The following is a 19,325-nucleotide window of genomic DNA, read 5'->3' on the forward strand; positions in this document are numbered from 1 at the left end:
AGATCACATGGGCTTCCTAAGGAACCCCATCATAGGGGATCCTCGGTGGCTGTCTTTCACCTCCCCAAGCAGAATAACAGGTCACAGGGTTTAGATTCAGGCTGACCTGATTTCACATCTCGCCTTGCGAGCCTTGTCCTGATGGCAGGGGTGGCTCAAGACCTCGGTTCAGAAGAGGTCCCACCACAGGCTGGGGGAGACAGATGCCTACTTGTGCGTTCTCTAGTTACTTAAGCATTTCCCTTCTGCCTGTTTCCTCCCAGCACCTGCCTGCTCATCCGCTACCTGAGCACCCTGACTGTGCCATCCCATAGGCCATGGAGAACGAGCTGCCGGTCCCCCATACATCCAGCAGTGCAAGTGTCACCAGCAGTGCCAGCGGCGGCGGCGGCAGCAGCAGTGGTGGCAGTGGCCGGCCCACGGGTCCCCAGATTTCTGTGTACAGCGGAATACCTGACCGGCAGACTGTGCAGGTAAGATGCCACCTGACTACTCATTAACCAGGAGGACGTGTTGGCGTGGTCCGGTCAGACAGCCAGGGTTCCAAATCAAGAATGGGCACAAGGGTGTATGTTAGTGGCAGATGTCTGTGCATCATTGGAGAAGCAGTGATGTGAGATGGGTTCCCTCAAGGAGGTCCGGGGAGAGTGGAAATACTTAGCAGAGCCGGAAAATTCCTTTCTTACCTGGTGACTCAGACCCCACAGGGTCATTTGGGGAGGAGATGCGCGTGAAATTATTAAGGGCTGACAAGTGAAACTAGCAAACAGAAAAACATGATCAGAATCATCTCAGCTGCAACCTAGACCCACTATCTAAGTGACCATTGCCCCATGACAAATCTAAGTCTCTAACACACAGGACCAAAAAGGACCCCCAAACAACCCTTTGTCTTTGCAGCCTTCTGCATTCTTCCCTAAAGCAGTGGTTTGCAAAATGTCACCCGTGAGGCCTTCTGGGTGACTACACACTCCTCCAAAATGCAGTCATGACCACACATTGCCTGCCATCTGCCACGCACCCCATGTTGTCCAAAGAATTTTGCCTATTTATCTTCTCCTCCAGCTGGGAGGAGGGTTCTTATTAGGCACAGTTCTATAGTTGAGAAAACTGAGGCTCAGAGAAAGTGGTGTCTTATCCAGGGTCATGCAGGTAAAGACAAAAATGCTGAACCTGATTCTCACCCTCCACCCCCACCCCAAATCTGTGTTCTTATTCCCTACAATGTCTGGTTGAAGTTCCTGGATAAAATAGGCAGAAAAGAAAGACCTCAGCGGAGAAATGTGTTTTCTGATGGCTTCGCTGTTGCAGTTTGAGTGTACCAGATGAGTGTCCTTACCCTGCTTTGGCCCTAGGCCCAGATTAGGGGATGGAGAGTAAACCACAGCAGATGGTGGGAGAGCCCAAGAAGTCTAGCTAGGGCAGACCCCATCAGATACTTTGGAATCTTTCCTCTCCTAGCTGTCTCTGCCTCACACTTAATAGCACCATGCTTCCATCCTTGCCACCTCCTGCAGAGCCTCCTCCCTTGGGCCCTTTGCACATGAGTATTTTAGCGCGTTTCTAGCTGCTGACATTAGGAGGTACCCTCCTGCCCCTCCTGCCTCTCACCACAATTCCAGGCAAAAGGGATGTGAGATTTCTGCTCTGGCAAATGGAGTGACCCGAAGTTGTGTTCTGCATCCAAGTAGAACCAGTGGGGTCCCTCCTACTTCCATTCGTTCACATCCTCCAGGGAGGAAGAGTCTGTCTCTACCACTGCTATCTGGTTGCTGGGAGGTGCTTTTAGGAGTCTAAGGGAAATAGAAAGGCTAGATAAAGGGAATAGGAGAAAGAATTATGGGGAGAACAAGGTATAAGAAGAACTGAATGCATGTAAAGCAGGAACCTGAGGGGAAAATGGCAGGAGAGTGAACAGGTAAGAAGAAAGGAGAATAGAGAAGATACAGGGTCTCAGGGCTGGAGGACAGGCGTTCACTTTTCCTTCTTCCTGAGGATGGAGGAGAGGCTTTGAGGAATGGGAGAGTGGGAGAGTGTGGCTCAACCAGTCCCATCCGAAAAGAGGGAATAGCAGTAAGACTAGTGGGGGATGGTGGCTCGAGAGAGGGAGCAATGGAGAGAAGGAGGGAGAAAGTAAAAGAGGAACACAGCACCCTACGGCTGCAGCAGCGTCCTTGTACCTGTAGCATCTCTGTGGCTGTAGCATCCCTGCTCCGCAAGGCCAGAGAGACAGTCTCCTGAGGGACCAGTAGGACCTCTCAGCAGCTGGGGGCAGACCCTGCCAGGAGGGTGTTGCCCTTGGACAGATTTTAGTTTGGCTGGCTGGATTAGGCCCCCACTTCCAGCTTGTCTCTCTTTCTCCCCATCCCTCTCCCCCTCTCTGCCTTGTTGAGCTTCGGTTTGCTCTGTCATCATCACCCCTGTGGTCCTGTTACTCTCATCTGAGGCTGCAGAGTGGTGGAGAGGGGTACCTAACAAGCCTGCCATAGGACCCGGTGGCACAGATCTCCTGTCTCCTGACCTGAGGGTTGTTGGAGGGGCATGTGCCGCCCGTATCCAGACAGAACAGGGAGTGTGTACCCTGAAGAGAGATGGAGATAGATCAGGTGGGAACGTGTGGAGCTGTGCAAACAGCCATCTGCCCTGCTCCCTGGCGAGTGGGGATCACAGACCTGGCCATTTGGGGGGAGGTGTTGGAGCAGGCCTGGCCGCAGAAGGGGCTCTTCCTTCCCCGGCCCCACCCTCCGCAGGTGATCCAGCAGGCCCTGCACCGGCAGCCCAGCACGGCGGCCCAGTACCTGCAGCAGATGTATGCAGCCCAGCAGCAGCACCTCATGCTGCAGACGGCGGCCTTGCAGCAGCAGCACCTCAGCAGCGCCCAGCTCCAGAGCCTGGCGGCCGTGCAGCAGGTGAGACCGAGGATGCCACCAAAGGAAGCAGGGGAGGAGGCAGGTGCCCCGCCCCTCCCACACGTTCTCTGATTGCCTCCTCATGGCACCCCTGTGAAGCAGGCACCACTGTCATCTGCATCCTTCAGCAGATGAGGAGAGAGGCTCTGGGAGGCTCAGACCTCCCCCGGGGTCCACAGAGCTCTCGAGCAGAGCTGGCCTTGCTCAAGGAGGGACTGCCTGCCTCACCACAGCACTGTACCGCAGGGAGGGGACTGAGGGTGCAAGAAGGTGTCCACAGAAGGCCGTCACCCATGCAGCCCACCTGTCTGCCCTCAGTGGCTGAGAAGAGCTCAGTCTTCAGTCAACAGAATGCTTATGCACCTACTGTATGCCAGAGTTCATGTCAGCCCCGGGTGCACCGTGGACCCTGTCCTCCTGGAGCTTGTGGTGGGGAGACAGCAAGTAGACAGAAACCCAGATAGACAAGAAAGCAAAGTAGGTAAATATCAGAGTAGTGACAAGCCCTCCCGAAGAGAAGAGTAACAAGGAGGCCCACCCCAGTCTGGGCTGGGTGGGGACCTATCTGCTGGAGGAACGGTGAATGAATGAATGAATGTCTGCTGGAGGAACGGTGAATGAATGAATGTCTGCTGGAGGAACATTGAGTGAATGAATGAATGTCTGCTGGAGGAACTGAAGGATGAGAGGAAGCTGGCCAAGGGGAGGGCACAGGCTGGACATTCCAGACAGTCTGTGCCCAGCTCACCATGTGGGAGCCTGTGAGCAGGGTATAATAGAGGGGGGCGGGGTGAGGGGCTGAAGAAAGCTGGAAACATGAGTGATGGTCCTAGCTGACAGCTGGAGTGCTTCTGTGTAAATGCTCGGCCTCTGTAAGCCTTTCTGCAATCCTGCAGGCAGTCCCCACTGTATAAAAGAGGAAGCCGAGGCACTTGCTTGAGGCCCCGTAGATGAGCCAGAGTAAGGACATGACTCCTCATCAGTGCCCTGCAGTGCGTCCCATGGTGGGTGAGGGCCGAGGGACTGGCTGGAGGAGATCTGGGCCTCAGTGACAAGGATTCTTCTTTCCCAGGCAAGCCTGGTGGCCAGCAGACAAGGGAGCACTTCAGGCAGCAGTGTGTCCGCACAGGCCCCTGCCCAGTCATCCTCGGTGAGTAGGGTGGGGAGCAGTAGGCCAAGCTCACGGTTCCAGGACCACTTCCTTCCTCTTTGCCCAAAATGCTCATGAGCCTCCAGATGGAACGGTGCTGAATCCTCAGTCATGTAGAATCATGGCTGGAATCCATTACTCTTGCCAGAAAAAAAATGTGTGCCACTTTCTAATTTCGGTTAGTAACTCCCTGTCATCTTTACACTGTCAGGGCTCCCAGTTCATGGCTCAGCCCCCTTCCCATGGGGTCCTTCCGACAGCGCTGCACACAGGCCAGAGAAGCAGCAGGGCTGAGGGGAGATCCAGGACCCAGGGATCAGAGCTGGTCCTAAAGAAGGCTGAGTCCACCAAGGAACAGGGGAGGTGGAGAGAAAGAAGTGGATGAGGGGTGCAGAGTTAAGCCACAGAAGCACCCGTTTCCTACTGCACGTGTCTCTCTCCCCAGATCAACCTGGCAGCCTCCCCAGCAGCAGCCCAGCTCATCAACCGGGCTCAGAGTGTCAACTCGGCCGCAGCCTCGGGCATCACCCAGCAGGCTGTGCTTCTGGGCAACACGTCTTCTCCAGCCCTGACTGCAAGTCAAGCACAGATGTATCTCCGGGCACAGATGGTGAGTCCCCAGCCTGGGCCATGGCTCAGGTAAGCCAGGAGGACAGAGGCAGAGAAGTTGGGAGCTGGGCGATTAAAGAATGGTGGCAATTAGAGAAAGGTGGGAAAGAAGCACCAGGTGGACAGTTGGTAGGAAAGCAGGGGTGACATAAAGAAGGCGGCCTGGAAGGCTGACGGGAGCTTTGATATTGGCTCCATGACTCAAAGAAAGGTAGGGTTCCAGGCCAAAATTAAGTTACCCATGATGCCTCCTTTCCTTTCGCTCTGAGAGTGAAACAGAATTATCCTCCTCTTATCAGAAACCACTCCCTAAAATTAGTTACAGTAGGGGACCCACGGGTCTGTGCCCAGGTGGTCTGTCCCCTCAGACACGTGAGACAAGCAACTGCACAAACATCCGAGTACCCTGCGGAAGTGGGGTCTCAGTCCGCTGGGGCTGTCCTGCAGGGATTGGCCACTAGTTCAAGGCCAAAAGTGCATTCCAGCCCAGGTGGTGAAGGCGGCCGCCAGCTCCAGAAACTGTTGCCACCACTGCATGCCCAGCCGGGCCTCCATTCCCATCAGGGCCACCCAGTCAAGCATCCATCAGGTGGGCTTGCTTGGGCCGAATGCACTCAGGACGGTATCAGCCCTCCACACACATACCTAGAGTCCCGCCTTGACACCTGTCCCTAAGAGGTACAGAGGCCCATAAGAAGCTGAGGGGCTCCTAAAATAGGCAGACTTTCCCAGGAAAGCAGCAGCATTTGTTCACCCAAGGAAGCAGGCAGGTCCAGGTCCCGATTGGGCTCAGCCCACTCTGCGTCTGGGCTCCCAGCCCTGCTCTGAATTGTTCTCCCTCCAGCTCCTTGACATGCCGTCCTAAAGGCTGTGCGGCCCCAGCCCTCGTGCAGTTTTTGTGGCCAGAGCTTGACACTGGGAGCTTTTCTAGTTCTGCTCCAGTTCTTGACTCTGAACTCACTGAGGTGCAGCTCCTTTCCTGGGGAATAGCCTCAGACACCCATGGGGACCAGACTTCCACTTCTCCAGGGAGCCAGACAGCCCATGTGACACCACCCACACATGCTCTGTCTTCAGTTTACCCCACCCCTTCTCTGGCTCAATTGCGCCCGCTGGAGCCCTGGAGCCTGGCCACCTCCCTCCCCAAAGTGGGGTGCCCTCGCTCAGAGGAGCAGATGTGCCGTCATATACGTGTCCAGAGCTGGACTCGCAAGGGTGGGAGTGTCGCACAGAGACCCTCAGTCCCTACGCGCCGTGCAAGGAGATGTCGACACGAGTACAGCTTGGTTTCTCTTGGTTCCTTTAGCACTGTTGTCTCTGCTCATTCATGTACACACACACACACACACACACACGCACACGCACACGCACACACACGCACACACACACACACACACACAGCCTAATCTAAATTTGACTAAAAAGTGGCCAAAAGAATCTAATCTGATCCTTTCTGGCAGAAAGTCCTGTTCTGACCCACACCTAGAGTCCAGAGCAGGTTAGATTATTTTTTAAATTTTTATCTTGTATTGGGGTATAGCTGATTAACAGACAATGTTGTGATGGTTTCAGGTGAACAGCGAAGGGACTCAGTCATACATACACATGTATCCATTCTCCCCCAAACTCCCCTCCCATCCAGGCTGCCACATAACTTGCAGGTGAGATTTAGAACATGGTTCCAGGGCATCTGTCTCAGCCCAGGGGCCCTGCTCCCCAGGATGCTGCAGAGAGGGACTTGAGGGTGTCTGGCCATCATTATTGGTCCCTTCTCTGGGGTGAGTTCTTAGCAGAGGCTTCTGAAGTACACCTGACTTGGTGCAACCCCAGGACAGCACCCTAGCTCTGGCCCTTCCCTGCCCGGCCTGGATCAGGACTTGAGGGGGCTCTTGAGATTTTCAGGAGGCACCCCTGGACTCTCTCCCTCTCCCACCTCCCCCACGTCCTCCCCCCAACCCCATCTGCTCCCTGGCTGAGCTGTCGTGTCCTGTGGCTGAGCCCACATTGGGCAGGTAAAAGGCACCTCGTTTCCTGTGATTCCAGGCCCAGCCAGGTAACCTGGTGCAGGTAGCTAGGAGCCTAGGCGGCACTGTTCCTTTGTCCCCTCAGCTCATCTTCACGCCCACGGCCACCGTCGCTACCGTGCAGCCTGAGCTCGGCACTGGCTCCCCCGCCCGGCCCCCCACCCCTGCCCAGGTGAGGATTCCATGCTTGTGGGTGGGCAGGGGGGTGGGGACCCCTGCCATGGGGGCAATGATGCTGGGTCTGGGCCTGAGCCCTGGAAGAGCTTTGAACGTCTCGGGGTGCTCCAGGAAAGCAGGTGGGAGACGGCGTCCCATTACCCCTAGACTCACTCCTTGACTCCTCGCTGAGAAGGCCTCGGCCACTCCGGACCCTGCTTCGGGCCCTGACCACAGGGCAGGAGCAAGTGTGATTGCCAGAACCGGTGGCCCTCACTACCTTATACCCTCCCCAGGATGAGCTCTGATGTCATTGCTTTTTAAGAGGAAAATTCCACTTTGATTACACATGTTAGCAGCTCTAGGAATCAGGAAAAACGGCATGGAAGAGGGAGCAAGGATGAGTCCTAGGTCCCTTCTTTCTGCTGGGAGCACACAGACACAGCTGTGGCTGTAACGATTCTGTGGGTGGTGGGGAGGAACCAGCCCCATCTAAGGGATAGGGGCCAGACGCGAGTCTGGCACAGCCTCCGTGTGTCCAGCAGAGGGTGCCAGGGACCAAGCTGAGTCAGCCTGGCCATGCTGATGTGTAAACCCTATCCTCAGGACAGGATAATCCTTCACCTGGGAGACCTTGCTGGTCGATTCACTTTCACTTTTGCCCTGGCCTTTCCCAGTGTGGGAAGCCCCATGCCCTGCCATGATTCTTTCTAAGTGGTACGCAGCCCATCCTGATAGACTGGGGGAGGAGGGGAGGTAACAGAAGGGAGAAGCAGCCCCAGCCTCCCTGCCCCAGCCTGCCCCAGCCAAGGCAGACAGCCCTGCTCAGAATTTAGTTTCTTCTGCAGATGAATCCAATGACCAGCACACTGTCTGTCCCCTTTAGAAACTCTGCTCCTGGTTTCTCCTTCAGCCCCTTGTCTCTTGTCTCTCTCTTTCTTTCCGATCTAACAGCTCACTCTCACGTTCAGCATTCCTGGATCCGTCCCTAACTCCTTCCCTGTCTGAACTATGTGTCGGCATTGCTCATACCCACATTCTCTGGACTCCTACAGACCCCTCTTTTCCAGGTACAGAACTTGACCCTCCGATCACAGCAGACACCAGCTGCAGCAGCCTCGGGCCCTACCCCCACCCAGCCTGTCCTGAGCAGCTTGGCCCTGAAGCCCACGCCAAGTGGTAGCCAGCCTCTGCCTACCCCATCACAGGGCAGAAACACTGCTCAGGGTTCCCCTGCAGGTGCCAAGTCTGGCACAACCGACAGTGTGACAGAGCCACTCAAGAGGGGAGACAGCAACGGCAGTGTGCCCGGGAGCTTGGAGGGCCGGGCTGGGCTCAGCCGGATGGTGCCCGCCGTGGCTACCCACCCGCTCATTGCACCAGGTAAGCACTCCAGGAGGAAGGATCCTATCCCAGAAAACTTAGAAGGACGATGGGTCAGGGGGAAATTTTCACACTCTCCTATTTCCCATGAGCAAGATAAGGTGTCAGCCGTGGATCTCTCTTTCCCCTTTTCTACAGTCTTGAGATGTTCTCCAGCTCCAGAGTCTGTTTCATGCTTCTTGTCCAGCTTTAAAGAAGGAAGCCATGTTAGTGGAAACAAATGGGACCTTCTTTTTCTTTTTTTTTAAGAAGAGAACCTTGTTCATATAAATGGTCCATCATTTAATTTTCTTTTATTTGGCCACACCATGTGTCATGCCGGATCTTAGTTCCCCATGCAGGGATCGAACCTGTGCCCCATGTAGTGGGAGCACAGAGTTTTAACCACTGGACCACCAGGGCAATCCCAAATAAGACCTTCTTCACGATGGGTACCATGATTCTCTGGGTACCAAATCATAGCTCTTCATCTAGGCAGTGGAGGTTTGGCAGTTACACTATTTTGAAATTCTCTTAAGAGTCAGCAAAAAAGGACAGGGGCTAGCCAGAGGCATGTAAGAACCACACAGGGAGATGAGGAAGTGAGAAGTTTATTTTCTCGTCATTCAACAGACATTTGTTGACTAATATGCATCGGTTATGTTGCCAGTTCCGGGGGTGCCGAGATAAATAAGACATGGGCCCTGCCTCCCAGGTGGGCAGGGTCTGGAGAGACAGATGAGTACAGCCTGTCATAGATGTTAGCTCTGAGCCCCGGAGGATCACAGAGGCACCATCTAGCCTGAGGGAGAGGAGCCAAGAAAGGTTTGCCAGTAAGAGTGGTACTCAAGAGTAAATCTTGCAGATTAAAAAAGTAATAATCCAGCAGATTACTTATGAGGCAAATTATATGAACAGGATGAATCAGTATTCCCTAGGGCTAGATTCTCCCTGCTGCTAAAATTCTCCCAGCGCTGCCTGCTGAAGGCAATCCTTGATGAGGAAATCTGCCAGCAGCCCTGGAAGCCAGACTAATCAGTCTCGGGAAGAAGACCAAGCTCTTATAGCACAGAAATGTAGTGATGGACCATGTGACCTTGCATTACAGATAGAGTCACCCTGGTCACATCCCTGAAGTAACGACTCCCACTCTGTCCTCACCCAGACCATTTTACCATCCAGTCTAACCTGCGTTTTTATTTTTCTTGAGAGCCTACTTTGTGCTTGTTACTAGATTAACCACAATGATCACAATGTGATTTCTCACCTAAAGGAGGGTGCAGTCAAAAGAAGGGAGATAGATTCTTAAGCAAATCCATTTGATTTCATAATTGCCATTGTAGGAGTAAGTATGAGGTACGGGCGGGGCCTAGATGGACACCTCTGTGCCAGGCAGGATGGATCAGAGATGCTGTCCCCCCAAGGAAATGGCACTGGATATTGAAGCAGGAGTCATTTCCCCAACAAAAGAGGGGAAGATATTCTAGACAGATCACAGCGGCATAGGTAGAGCCTTGTGACGTGAACCGTGAAGAGCCTGAATTCAAGTCCTTTACTCACCCTCTGGAGGCTTCAAGGACAGAGGTGGTCTCTGCCTCCAGTGGACCCTCTGAGCTGAGGCAGGCAGCTCTCTGCAGAAGCTTAACCACACTGTGACTCTGGGCCTTCCTTCCTGTCTGGCATTGCTTTCTCCAGAGACTAGTCCAGCTTCTTCCTTTTATGGAGAAATAAACCGAGGCTCAGAGGGTAAAGTCTGGGTGGGGGGAGGTGGGGTGTCTTAAAATGAGCTGATATCAGCTGAGACTAAAGCAAGGACCCCAAAATAACATTTCTCCTACCTCCTCATGCCACCTACAAACCATAGAGCGACATCTGCGTTTCAAGACTTCCTGAGAATCCCGTTTCTACCCAGGTCAAAACGTAACCCCTGCCTAGATCTAAGCCAGCGCCCACCCCCCAGATTCTAAGGACCCTAGTTCTTAGGTTTCCTCCTAAGGCTCCTAGGCAACCCTGGGGCCTCAAGAAAACTGAACACAAAGGGGACCAGCACTGATAAAAACGTCTGATGTGTATTAGACAACACGCTGGGCTTTTTTATGTACCCCACCTCTTCTGCCTTTCAGAAGAACCCCTGTAGATATTTTCATCCATTTTACAGATGAGAAAACCAAAGTTCAGAGTGATTACCCAAGAAATTACTATAAATATCACTCAAGGTCACATCAGTATTACGTGGCAGAACTGGAAACCAACTCCACGTCTGGCTGAGTCAGACAGTATGCTCTTAATCATCAAGCCATGTTTGCCTCTTTCAGCTCTTTTGGGGCTTCCTAGGCCTTTCTTATTCCTGACCCAAAGTTCAAAGAGCCTCGTGGTTCTCAGATTGTTCTGGGTTTTACAGAGTCTAGCAGAGGGCTCTCTTCTCTTGAGCCTTGATAAAAGGGAAGGCCAGTGAGTTACAGACCAAGGCCCAGGGCCCCAGCTGTGGCCTAAGACTAACACTATGTGGCTATAGGCAGTACAAGAACTCTCTATGGAGCAGCTGTGAGTTGCAGACCACAAAGACTCTCTCCCCAGTGACAGGAATCACTAGGCTTTGCACTGTTCTGCCTCCCACTGTCCCCCCTGTTCTTCACTTCCCCCCCACCCCTTCCTCTCCGTGGTTCTACTCCCCACCCTCAACAGCCCAAATGGAAGGCAGCAGGGAGGCTTAAGATGTTAACAGATCCTTTCAGGGCTTCTAGAACAAAAAAAAAAGTCTGAAATAAATTCTCCTGACCTGATGGGGGTGGGGAGGGGGTGGCCAGGAGCAGCACCTGCCCTGGGCCGCCGCTGTTCCCCAGGCAGGAGGTAACTTCTGGCCTCCTGCCCAGCCAACACACTGTGAATGAACTGCGGGGATCAGAGTGTGTGCGCATGCGTGCGTGTGTGTGTGTGTGTGTGTGTGTGTGTGTGTGTGTGTGTGTGTGTGAGAGAGAGAGAGAGAGAGAGAGAGAGAGAGAGAGAGAGGGACTGGGGAGCGGAGTGGCAGGTTTTTGTTTGTTATTGAAGCATTTTTTGAGCTGGCTGGCTGGTTGCCCCCAGGGAAAGTAACCAGTGGAGACTTGTGATGGGGGGCAGTGTCGCGGGGAGGAGAGCAGGAGGAATGTGTTCTCTGGGGGCCGTTCCCTCCCCAGCAGGCAAATGCTGCAGTCCCAGCTGGGACTGCTCCCACTGACAGCTGTTTGGGGGCAAAGCCCCTCCCCCCATGGCAAGCTCCCTGCTGTTCCTGCTCCTGTCACCTTGGCAACGGGCTTCTTTAGGCTCTGCAAATAGAAAAGGTCCCTTATGCCCGGCAAAGGGGTGGGTTGGTGGAGGGGGGAGGGGGGAGGGGGCAGAGAGCAGAGCAGGGAGGTTGGGCCTCGCAGTGTGATGGAAAGACTGAGACTGAACCAGGACGGCAGAAGAGGGGTCCCCAGAGGCCTGGCCTCCAGAGGAGATGGGGATGGGGGAGGAGCTGGGTCACAGCTCCTGATAAGAGGCTTGGTTCTTGGAGTCCTCATTCTAGTGGCTCCACTCAAGGCCCCTGGACATACACGCAGGCCCAAAGGTGAGAAGAAAGTGGCTGACCAGGAGGGAGATGCTGTCATAAAAGAGAGCCGTCCAGTCACTAGAAATCCTGGGCGCTTTTCACACAATTGTGCTCCAGATGCCGGTCTTTGTTCTGTCTCTTCGTCCCTCCTCAGGTCTCTGGAAGGAGAGAGAATTCACTGTTGGGAAGGCCTGCCACACAGTGGCTTTGTTTTTACCACAGAGAGGGTTTTGTGTCAGGGAGTAGTGATTCTGTCTGTGAGAAGCTGGACAATGTGACGCGTGCTGATTCCAGGACCCTTGGGTACCATATTTCCCTCCCAAAGCACCTGCCAAACTGTGGGGTAGAACACACTTTTGCTGAGGAAGTTCAATAGAAACGAAAACATTACACGAGGTCCTGTTTTCTGGCTCCAACAATTTTAATGTTAAAATCAGGCAACCAATTATGACGATCATTTCAGTTACCCACTGTAGGACCAGATTGAGATTACTGAGCATCTCCTCCTTGTATTAGGTCAGGGTTGGGAGAAGCCAGCAGATATCAGCAGAGAAGTTTTATATTTGTTGAACATTTCTCACCATGGGTGTGCATGTGTGTGAGAGAGAGAAAGAAGAGAGGCAGACTGTGTGCCTTGGAACTGCTGGGCATTCCTTCTTTCCCCAACTCTTTCCCCCTAAGCTCCTCTCAGGTTACATCCATGGTTGCTACCAGTAATGATAATTACCAACCAATAATGAACAACCATGTTCCAGGCACTGTACTAAATGCCTAACCTACATATCTCATTTACTGCTAGCAATAATTATTCATCTCACAAATGAAGAAGGTATGGCTCAGAAAAAAATAATTAATTACCATCTCCATATAGCTTTCCCTCCTTAATTGTTCAGTTCAGCTCCACAAATACTCATTTAGCACCTACTATGTGCCAGACACAATGCCAACCATATGGGCATTAGAGCTGAACAAGTGTAAATTCTAAGAGGGGCTATGGAAATTTGAGTCGCGCCTTGAAAGCTGAGTATGTCTCCAGAACAGAAGTGAAGGGGATTATCTCAGCTGGCACTGGGAGACATCTCTGCCCAGAGTGGCCACGTGGGCCTGGGACCATCTGTGCACGTAGGTGGGCCCTGCAGCTCCTTGCTTCTCCCCGGCCCCACTGCCATTAGCTGTGGGACTCCCAAAACGCTCAGTCCATCCATCCCCTGTCGTGTTTGACTCTGACACCTCTCTTCTAGCAGACCTTGCCTTTTCTTACATTTCAGATGCCTGCCCCCACCGTTCACAGATGACTCCTCAGTACACATCCAACTCTGCCCCCCCACCCCCGCCCCCAGCGATTTTCAGCTGTCTGTGGGATCCTTCCATGAGGATGTCACCCCACCTGCATACACATTTTTAAAATTTGGAAATTCATACATCAAACCCCAAAGCTGGAAGTCTCCCTCTTCAGAAAGGATCCCCCTTTCCCCGTTCCTGGCCACTGTCCACAGTCATCAGGTATTCCTGGACCCAGGCTTACAATCTCAGGACAGTTTTGATTCATTTCCCTTCAGGGAGGCAGGAGTGTTACAATGGGAAAAGCATAGGCTTCACAGTGAGACCTGGTTTCAGACCCCAGCTTCATCACTTACTGGTTCTGTGACCAGCATCCCGTTACTTCATCTCTGTAAACCTTGATTTCTTCATTTATGAGACTAAGATGGTTATTTTTAACCACATGCTACAAAGATGGATGAGATGCGATGTGTCCAGCACTGAGCAGGCTCACAGTAGGTACTTGTTCCCTTTCACTCCTTATTCCCACCCTCCATCACCACCCACTTTCTCACCATGTTCTGACCATATTTTCTCTGTGTCAGCTCCCAGGTTTGCTTAAGGCCCGCTGACCGTATGAGGTTTAACTGACCACCTGACCCTCCTCCCATACCTGCCAGAGTCACCTTCCTCAGAGACTTGCTCCTTGCTTGTTTAGAAACCTTCACTGCGTCTTTTATTTCCTGCTTCATCGGGTCACAGGAGGTATTCAATAATTAGCACGTTAATGACTTCTGACCACTGACTCTGACTCTGGGTGGGGGACTTCAAGACCCCAGAACTACTGTAATTGCTCAGGGCTTCCCAACACAGATTCTCCACCTCTCCTTCCCCCAACCCCGACCTCTTTGTGACCAACGTGACCTGGGCAGACCTTCCACCTCTCCTCCTGGCATCACACTCCCCCTTCCTCATCCATCCAAGATTACCTCCAAAGTTTTCAGCAGCCTCCAACTAACCCTTGAAAGCCTGCCATCTTAATTTGCACTTGCTGACTGCGCCCTTCACTCACCCGTCAGCATTTTTCAAGCATTTATGAGATCCAAGACACCCCGCCTCATGTGTCAAATGAAGTCAATTTTCCCTGAATCTGCTGCATTGTAGAAGTCTCCTGGAAACAACTCCCCTTGCTGGTAACATGGGAACACTGCCCATTTGCCTCAGAGGCTGCTTGTAAGGAGTAAATGAGACTCAGATTATAAGAATGCTTTGAGAAGTTCAAAGCAATATAAACATAGCAGGTAGTATTTTAAGAATAGCTACGGTGTATTGTGCATCTTCTCAGCATGAACAAAGGCAGTGAACCTCTCCTCTTTGTGGTTGAAACATAATCTTCCATTTGATACTAACAGACTACTCTGTGAAGTGTATCCCTGTTTGTAGAAGAGGAAATCAAGACTCAGAGAGGTTAAACAATTTGTCTTCAGTTGCACAGCCTGTAGGTGGCAGAACCAAGATGCAAACCAGATCTGTCTCTAAAATCCATGCCGTTAGCCACTTCTGCTATATTTTCATCCCTCTACCAAGGGTGGGTAGTTTCCTTTCTAATGCTGCGCTGTCTTACAAGGAATCCTGCTCACAGAGGGTGTCTGGTGGTTTTGCCAGGTAGCTGCAGGGCAGGTCTAAAGATATTAGGGCATAGACAGCCCACCACAGCATGTCCCAGAGGTGGACAACCCTGTTTTTGTAAACTTGTTTCCTCTGCCAGGGAGATTCCCTCAGCTCCATTTGCCCTCTCACGTTCCTCCTAGCCCTCAGCCTGGCAGGACTGCATCTCAGAAAATCCATGTGCCTGTTTTTTCAGATTTTCCTAAAAGGCGCTTCCTTGTCTAGTTATGTGTATGTGGGACTCTGACCTCCAGAGTCAACCTCAATCTCAGTCACTTCCTGACACCTGATCACGTGAGGTATCTTTGGAGATGAGCAACCTCTGAAGGGTGCTGGCATCATTTAGACACCGCCCGCCCCCCCTCCCCGGCCAACTGTCTCCTCTCTGGCTGTTCTCACACCAGTCACCACGGGTTCAGCTGCACAGGATGCCCTGTAGGTCCCTGAAAGCACCATGGTATTTAATGCCTCAGTCTTCCCACGTGCTCTTGCTTTCATCGTCTTCAGAACTCTGAATCATGCTAAATACGTACTTCCTCCAGGAAGCCTTCTCTGCTCTCCTTTCCAAGCGGAATCTCCTTTTCTGTGTTCTCAGTAGTGTGTGCTTGTCTCCTGTCATTAATATTTACCAAGTGATGCTGAGGGTATCTGTTTACCAACTCTCTCTTGCTAAACTGTATTCCACTAAACCTATTCTCGGGACCAGGTTTTGGCCAGCACCAAACACAGTGCTTGCTCTGTAGTTGATGCTCAGTGATTTTTGTCGAGTGAACAGATAGCTTGAAAGTATCTCTTCATTTACCTCTCTAGGCCCTGAAGAGTGGTAGGTAGTAGGAAGTGATGCCATTCCTCTCTCTCAAGCACCCTCCCCTCACTGGTAGTCCAGGTAATTCCAAATTTTAGTCAAGTATTGCAGCTCAGAGAAAAATATATTTGAGCAAACCTCCAGCCTACATCTGGGATGCTTGCAGCTCCCATGTGTTTTGAGACAAGAATCCCAGCACTTGTGGACGGTGAACTTTTTCCTGCATCCAGGAAGACTTAGTATCAGTCGAGGTCCATTACTGGTCACAAGTTCTGGCAGTGGATGCAGCAAAGGAGGTGTTGTTGGTAAACCCTCAGCCAGCCCTCCTGCACAGGGGCCCTTAATCCTCTTGCTGCTAACAACCAATTGTTTGGGTAACAGTGAATTGGTCTCTTCAGATTCTAAGGCGGCTGTCAAGGTTAGAGCACCAGACGGGAAAGAAGAGCTGGCGTAGAGTCTCTCCATTGAGCTGGGCCCTAATGTGGGGAGGCCCTAGGCCTGCCCCTCCTCTGTTCCATAACAGAAAGGACTGATGAGGCCTTCCAGAGCCATGGCTGAGGTCCCATGGAACCAAGCTTTTGTTCCCTAGAAGCAGTGAGCCTTCTAGCAGTGAGGGGATGACGGCAGCCAAAAGAGCTCCAAGCGAAAAATGAAACCCCTGGACTGTAGGAGGAAATAAAGGCCTAGAGAGGTTTCTGTGCATTAATATTTCAAAAACTGATATGCCCCATCTGAGCTGTAGAGAAGAGGGATGCGGCCGCCTCTGGTATGGTGGCCTCAGTGGGAAGTGCCCACCATCAACCACCCCACTGACCTCACTATGATCGACAGCAGATAGTTGCTGAGCATCGACGGACACGTACATTATTGCGCTGGACAGTGTGGAAGGGAAAAGAAACATTGAACGGTACTAACGTTCAACTAAAGCACATCTCTTAAAAAAAAAAAAAACTTTGACTCAAAAAGCATATAATCTGGCCAGATAGACAGGAATTAAACACACAAAAGCATAAAAAGTATTCCAGTTTAAGATACCACTGACTACAATGCACCATGTTTTTGCCTGTAAGAAAAGCGCTACCAATTAAACCAGCATCATCAACTGTAATATGCAGCCTACTTCAAAAGATGTTAAAATGGTGGTAGGGGGATAAGAATTTTTAAGCATTGATGAACTACGTCTGCAAGATAGCACATGTTAAATCACAAATGAATCAAAGAAATCAGCAATAAAAGCAAAAGCATTCAGGACTTCCGAGGGAAAACCCGTAACAGGGTCAAGGCCAAGAGAGAGAACATGAGCTGAGCCTGGGCCAAAGAAGCTTATGCCTCACTGAGATCACTGAAGCAGAAGGAGGGCATTCCAGAAAAGGGAAGCACTGAAGTTGAAGCCAGAAGGGCACAGTGGAGAGGAATGCTGTACAGACAGCGAGCAGAGCAGTTAGGGTGGATGAAGGTAAGGGCAGGCAGGCGGTGAGCAGAGGTTACACAGGAGGAAGGTCTGCAGCAGACCAGAGTGCTGATAAAACCAAAATGGCCTGTAGGGTTATCCCCAACTCATGCCTACCTGAACTCTGAAGGGGAAGAATTCTGTGGCGCAAACAAGCTGGAGTTCCACCTTGCTGTCATTCATTCATTCATTCATACAGCCACACTGAGCATCTGCTAAATTCTAGGCAGTTTGGAGGAAACAAATCAATCCTAAATTCTGTCTATCAAAGCAGATAAGTCATTCACTGAAATAACTATGAGTGCAGATATCATCATGACCCCCACTCTAAAGATGATGAGCCAGAGGTCCAGAGAAGTCCAGTGATTGCCCAGCCTCCCACTGCTGGTAAGTGGCAGGAAAAGGAGGTTGTGAGGATTTGATTTATGGTACTCTAGACGGTGTGAGACAGGGTACAAACTTCTGTACAGGGCACAGTGAACAGTAAAGATGGCTTGGATCAAAGAAATAATAAAAATTGAAAGGTTAGTTTATGTTGTAAGAAGATCTTGAACACCAGGGGCCTTAGACAACCACAGACAGAGGAGAGTCCCTGACGGCCCTTAATCAGGGATCAGGTCTGTGCCCTAGGAAGATTAATTTGTGGTCTATCCACAAGCCAGATTATAGAGAGAAGAATCAGAAAGACCAATTAGAAAGTTACTGCAACGCTTTAAATACAGGGAATTTGACGCAGCACAATGCTGGAGTTAAATCATGTTCTTTGCTTTTTATTAACCTTGAAACTTTAAGGACGTTCATTCCCCCTGCCCCAAAATATCCTGGAGTCTTTGATCTATGAACTTCTCTAAGCTTTCATGAGCTTTGTTTCCAGCCTCGGCATATGCTAGCATCATTTGTTCTGAAACAGTGGCCTTCCACAAGCAGCACAGGGTTGGGGAGAGCGGGACAGAGAGGAGGTCCAGGGATGGAGGGCTGGGAGGCCAACAGTTGCCTCTCCCAGTCTTGGTGAACACATGTGTCCTGTGCCTAACTGTACTCTTTATGCACTATAGATCTAGAACCTTCTCTAAACTTCCTTTTTCCACATTATAAATCCTGAATTTTATACTCTTTTCCTATGATAGCCACCCCCCATCAGACTGTATGATCATCTAGCCCAAACCTCTTGTCTCACAGATAAAACCCTGAAGTCCTGGGAGAGAAAAGGACCTGTCTCGGGCCACACAGCCAGTGGGTGGCAGGACAAGCCTCTGACCCTCTGAGCCTCTCTGACCTGTACCATCTCCAGCTCTCAGCTCAAACCAGCAGCCCCTAGATGGACTCTGTTCCCAGGATAGGAATTCATGGTTTGGGGATAAGGGAGAACAAGTTTCACTTGAGTCTTCAGGGATACTTCCCCTCATCTGCAGATCTTTTTGACAGCTAGAGCCTATCCAGGCACTTCACGGCCTCTGCAGTATCTCTTGGGTGTCTTAACAAGGATCATCTTAAAAATCCCTGATTACTAAGTTTGCCTGGTTAACAGTCTTTACCTGATTGTTAAGTTTTGCGCTGTTCAAGGTGAAATTAGGAGACAAGGCTCAGGTTGCGGTCAGGGGCAATTTATAATCACCAAATGCCTGCTGGCAGTTTCCAGTTGGATGTTCTACCATCACCTGAAGCCCCATACGTTTCTCTCAAAACCTCATTACCGCCTGTTTCTCTCTACCACAGTTCACCGTCCCCCAGGCTATAGCTGCGGGCCATCCATACTCCCTCCTCCTCGGCCTCCAACAGTAGGCCACCAAGGAGCGTTTTGTGTCTCTTTAACACCTCTTGTTTCTGTCCTCTCCTTTCCATTCCTGCTGACATTCTGCTTGAAACTCCACATGGGCTTGTGATGAGATAGCTGGGAACCTATGTGTGATACAGACAAACTTTAAGAAAGAAGGGGCCTCCCCTGTGTGTGCGGTCTGCTTCCTTTGCCCCTGTGTCACAGGGTCCTTTCAAATATTAGCTCAGGACCCAGAACTGGCATTCCCCTCATTGGCTGGGAGCCTGTGGTGGGAAAAACCCACTTGTGAGCCTCCAGCCGTGGTCCTCTGTGCATTTGCACAGCACAGCCTCTCTCTGCCGGCCCTCCAGCTATACGAGTCTCTGCTGAGGACAGCTTTTTTAGGCAGGACCAGACCAACTGAGCGGCCCTCATGCTAAGCCGGCCTGGATGCCACTAGTCAGAGTGAGCAAGGTGAGAACGCCCAGTCTCTGAGCTGAATTTCCTGAACCCCTACGGTCCATAAGGCATGAGCTGGACACTGGAGGGATGATGAGAAAATATAGGAATCCTCACCTCCACAAGCCAGTCTGGCTAAAAATGGA

General features: G+C 51.5%; 1 protein-coding gene across 6 annotated transcripts in view; it reads left to right on the top strand.

The window, feature by feature from the left end:
* Positions 1-317: 317 nt before the first annotated feature.
* Positions 318-19,325, top strand: part of PHC2 (polyhomeotic homolog 2) — a 48,433-nt gene continuing 29,425 nt past the window's right edge. For 2 of the 6 annotated variants that reach the window (XM_068967162.1, XM_068967164.1), the window contains exons 1-6: positions 318-473; positions 2,751-2,909; positions 3,982-4,059; positions 4,505-4,669; positions 6,778-6,864; positions 7,919-8,231. In XM_068967162.1, coding sequence (XP_068823263.1) covers positions 318-473; positions 2,751-2,909; positions 3,982-4,059; positions 4,505-4,669; positions 6,778-6,864; positions 7,919-8,231 — 958 coding nt within the window. Of the gene's footprint in view, positions 474-2,750; positions 2,910-3,981; positions 4,060-4,504; positions 4,670-6,711; positions 6,865-7,918; positions 8,232-19,325 lie in introns of all 6 variants that reach the window. The other 4 variants (XM_068967161.1, XM_068967165.1, XM_068967166.1 and 1 more) reach the window with 4 other exon arrangements.

Source organism: Capricornis sumatraensis, chromosome 3, assembly GCF_032405125.1.
Source record: "Capricornis sumatraensis isolate serow.1 chromosome 3, serow.2, whole genome shotgun sequence".
NCBI lineage: Eukaryota > Metazoa > Chordata > Mammalia > Artiodactyla > Bovidae > Capricornis > Capricornis sumatraensis.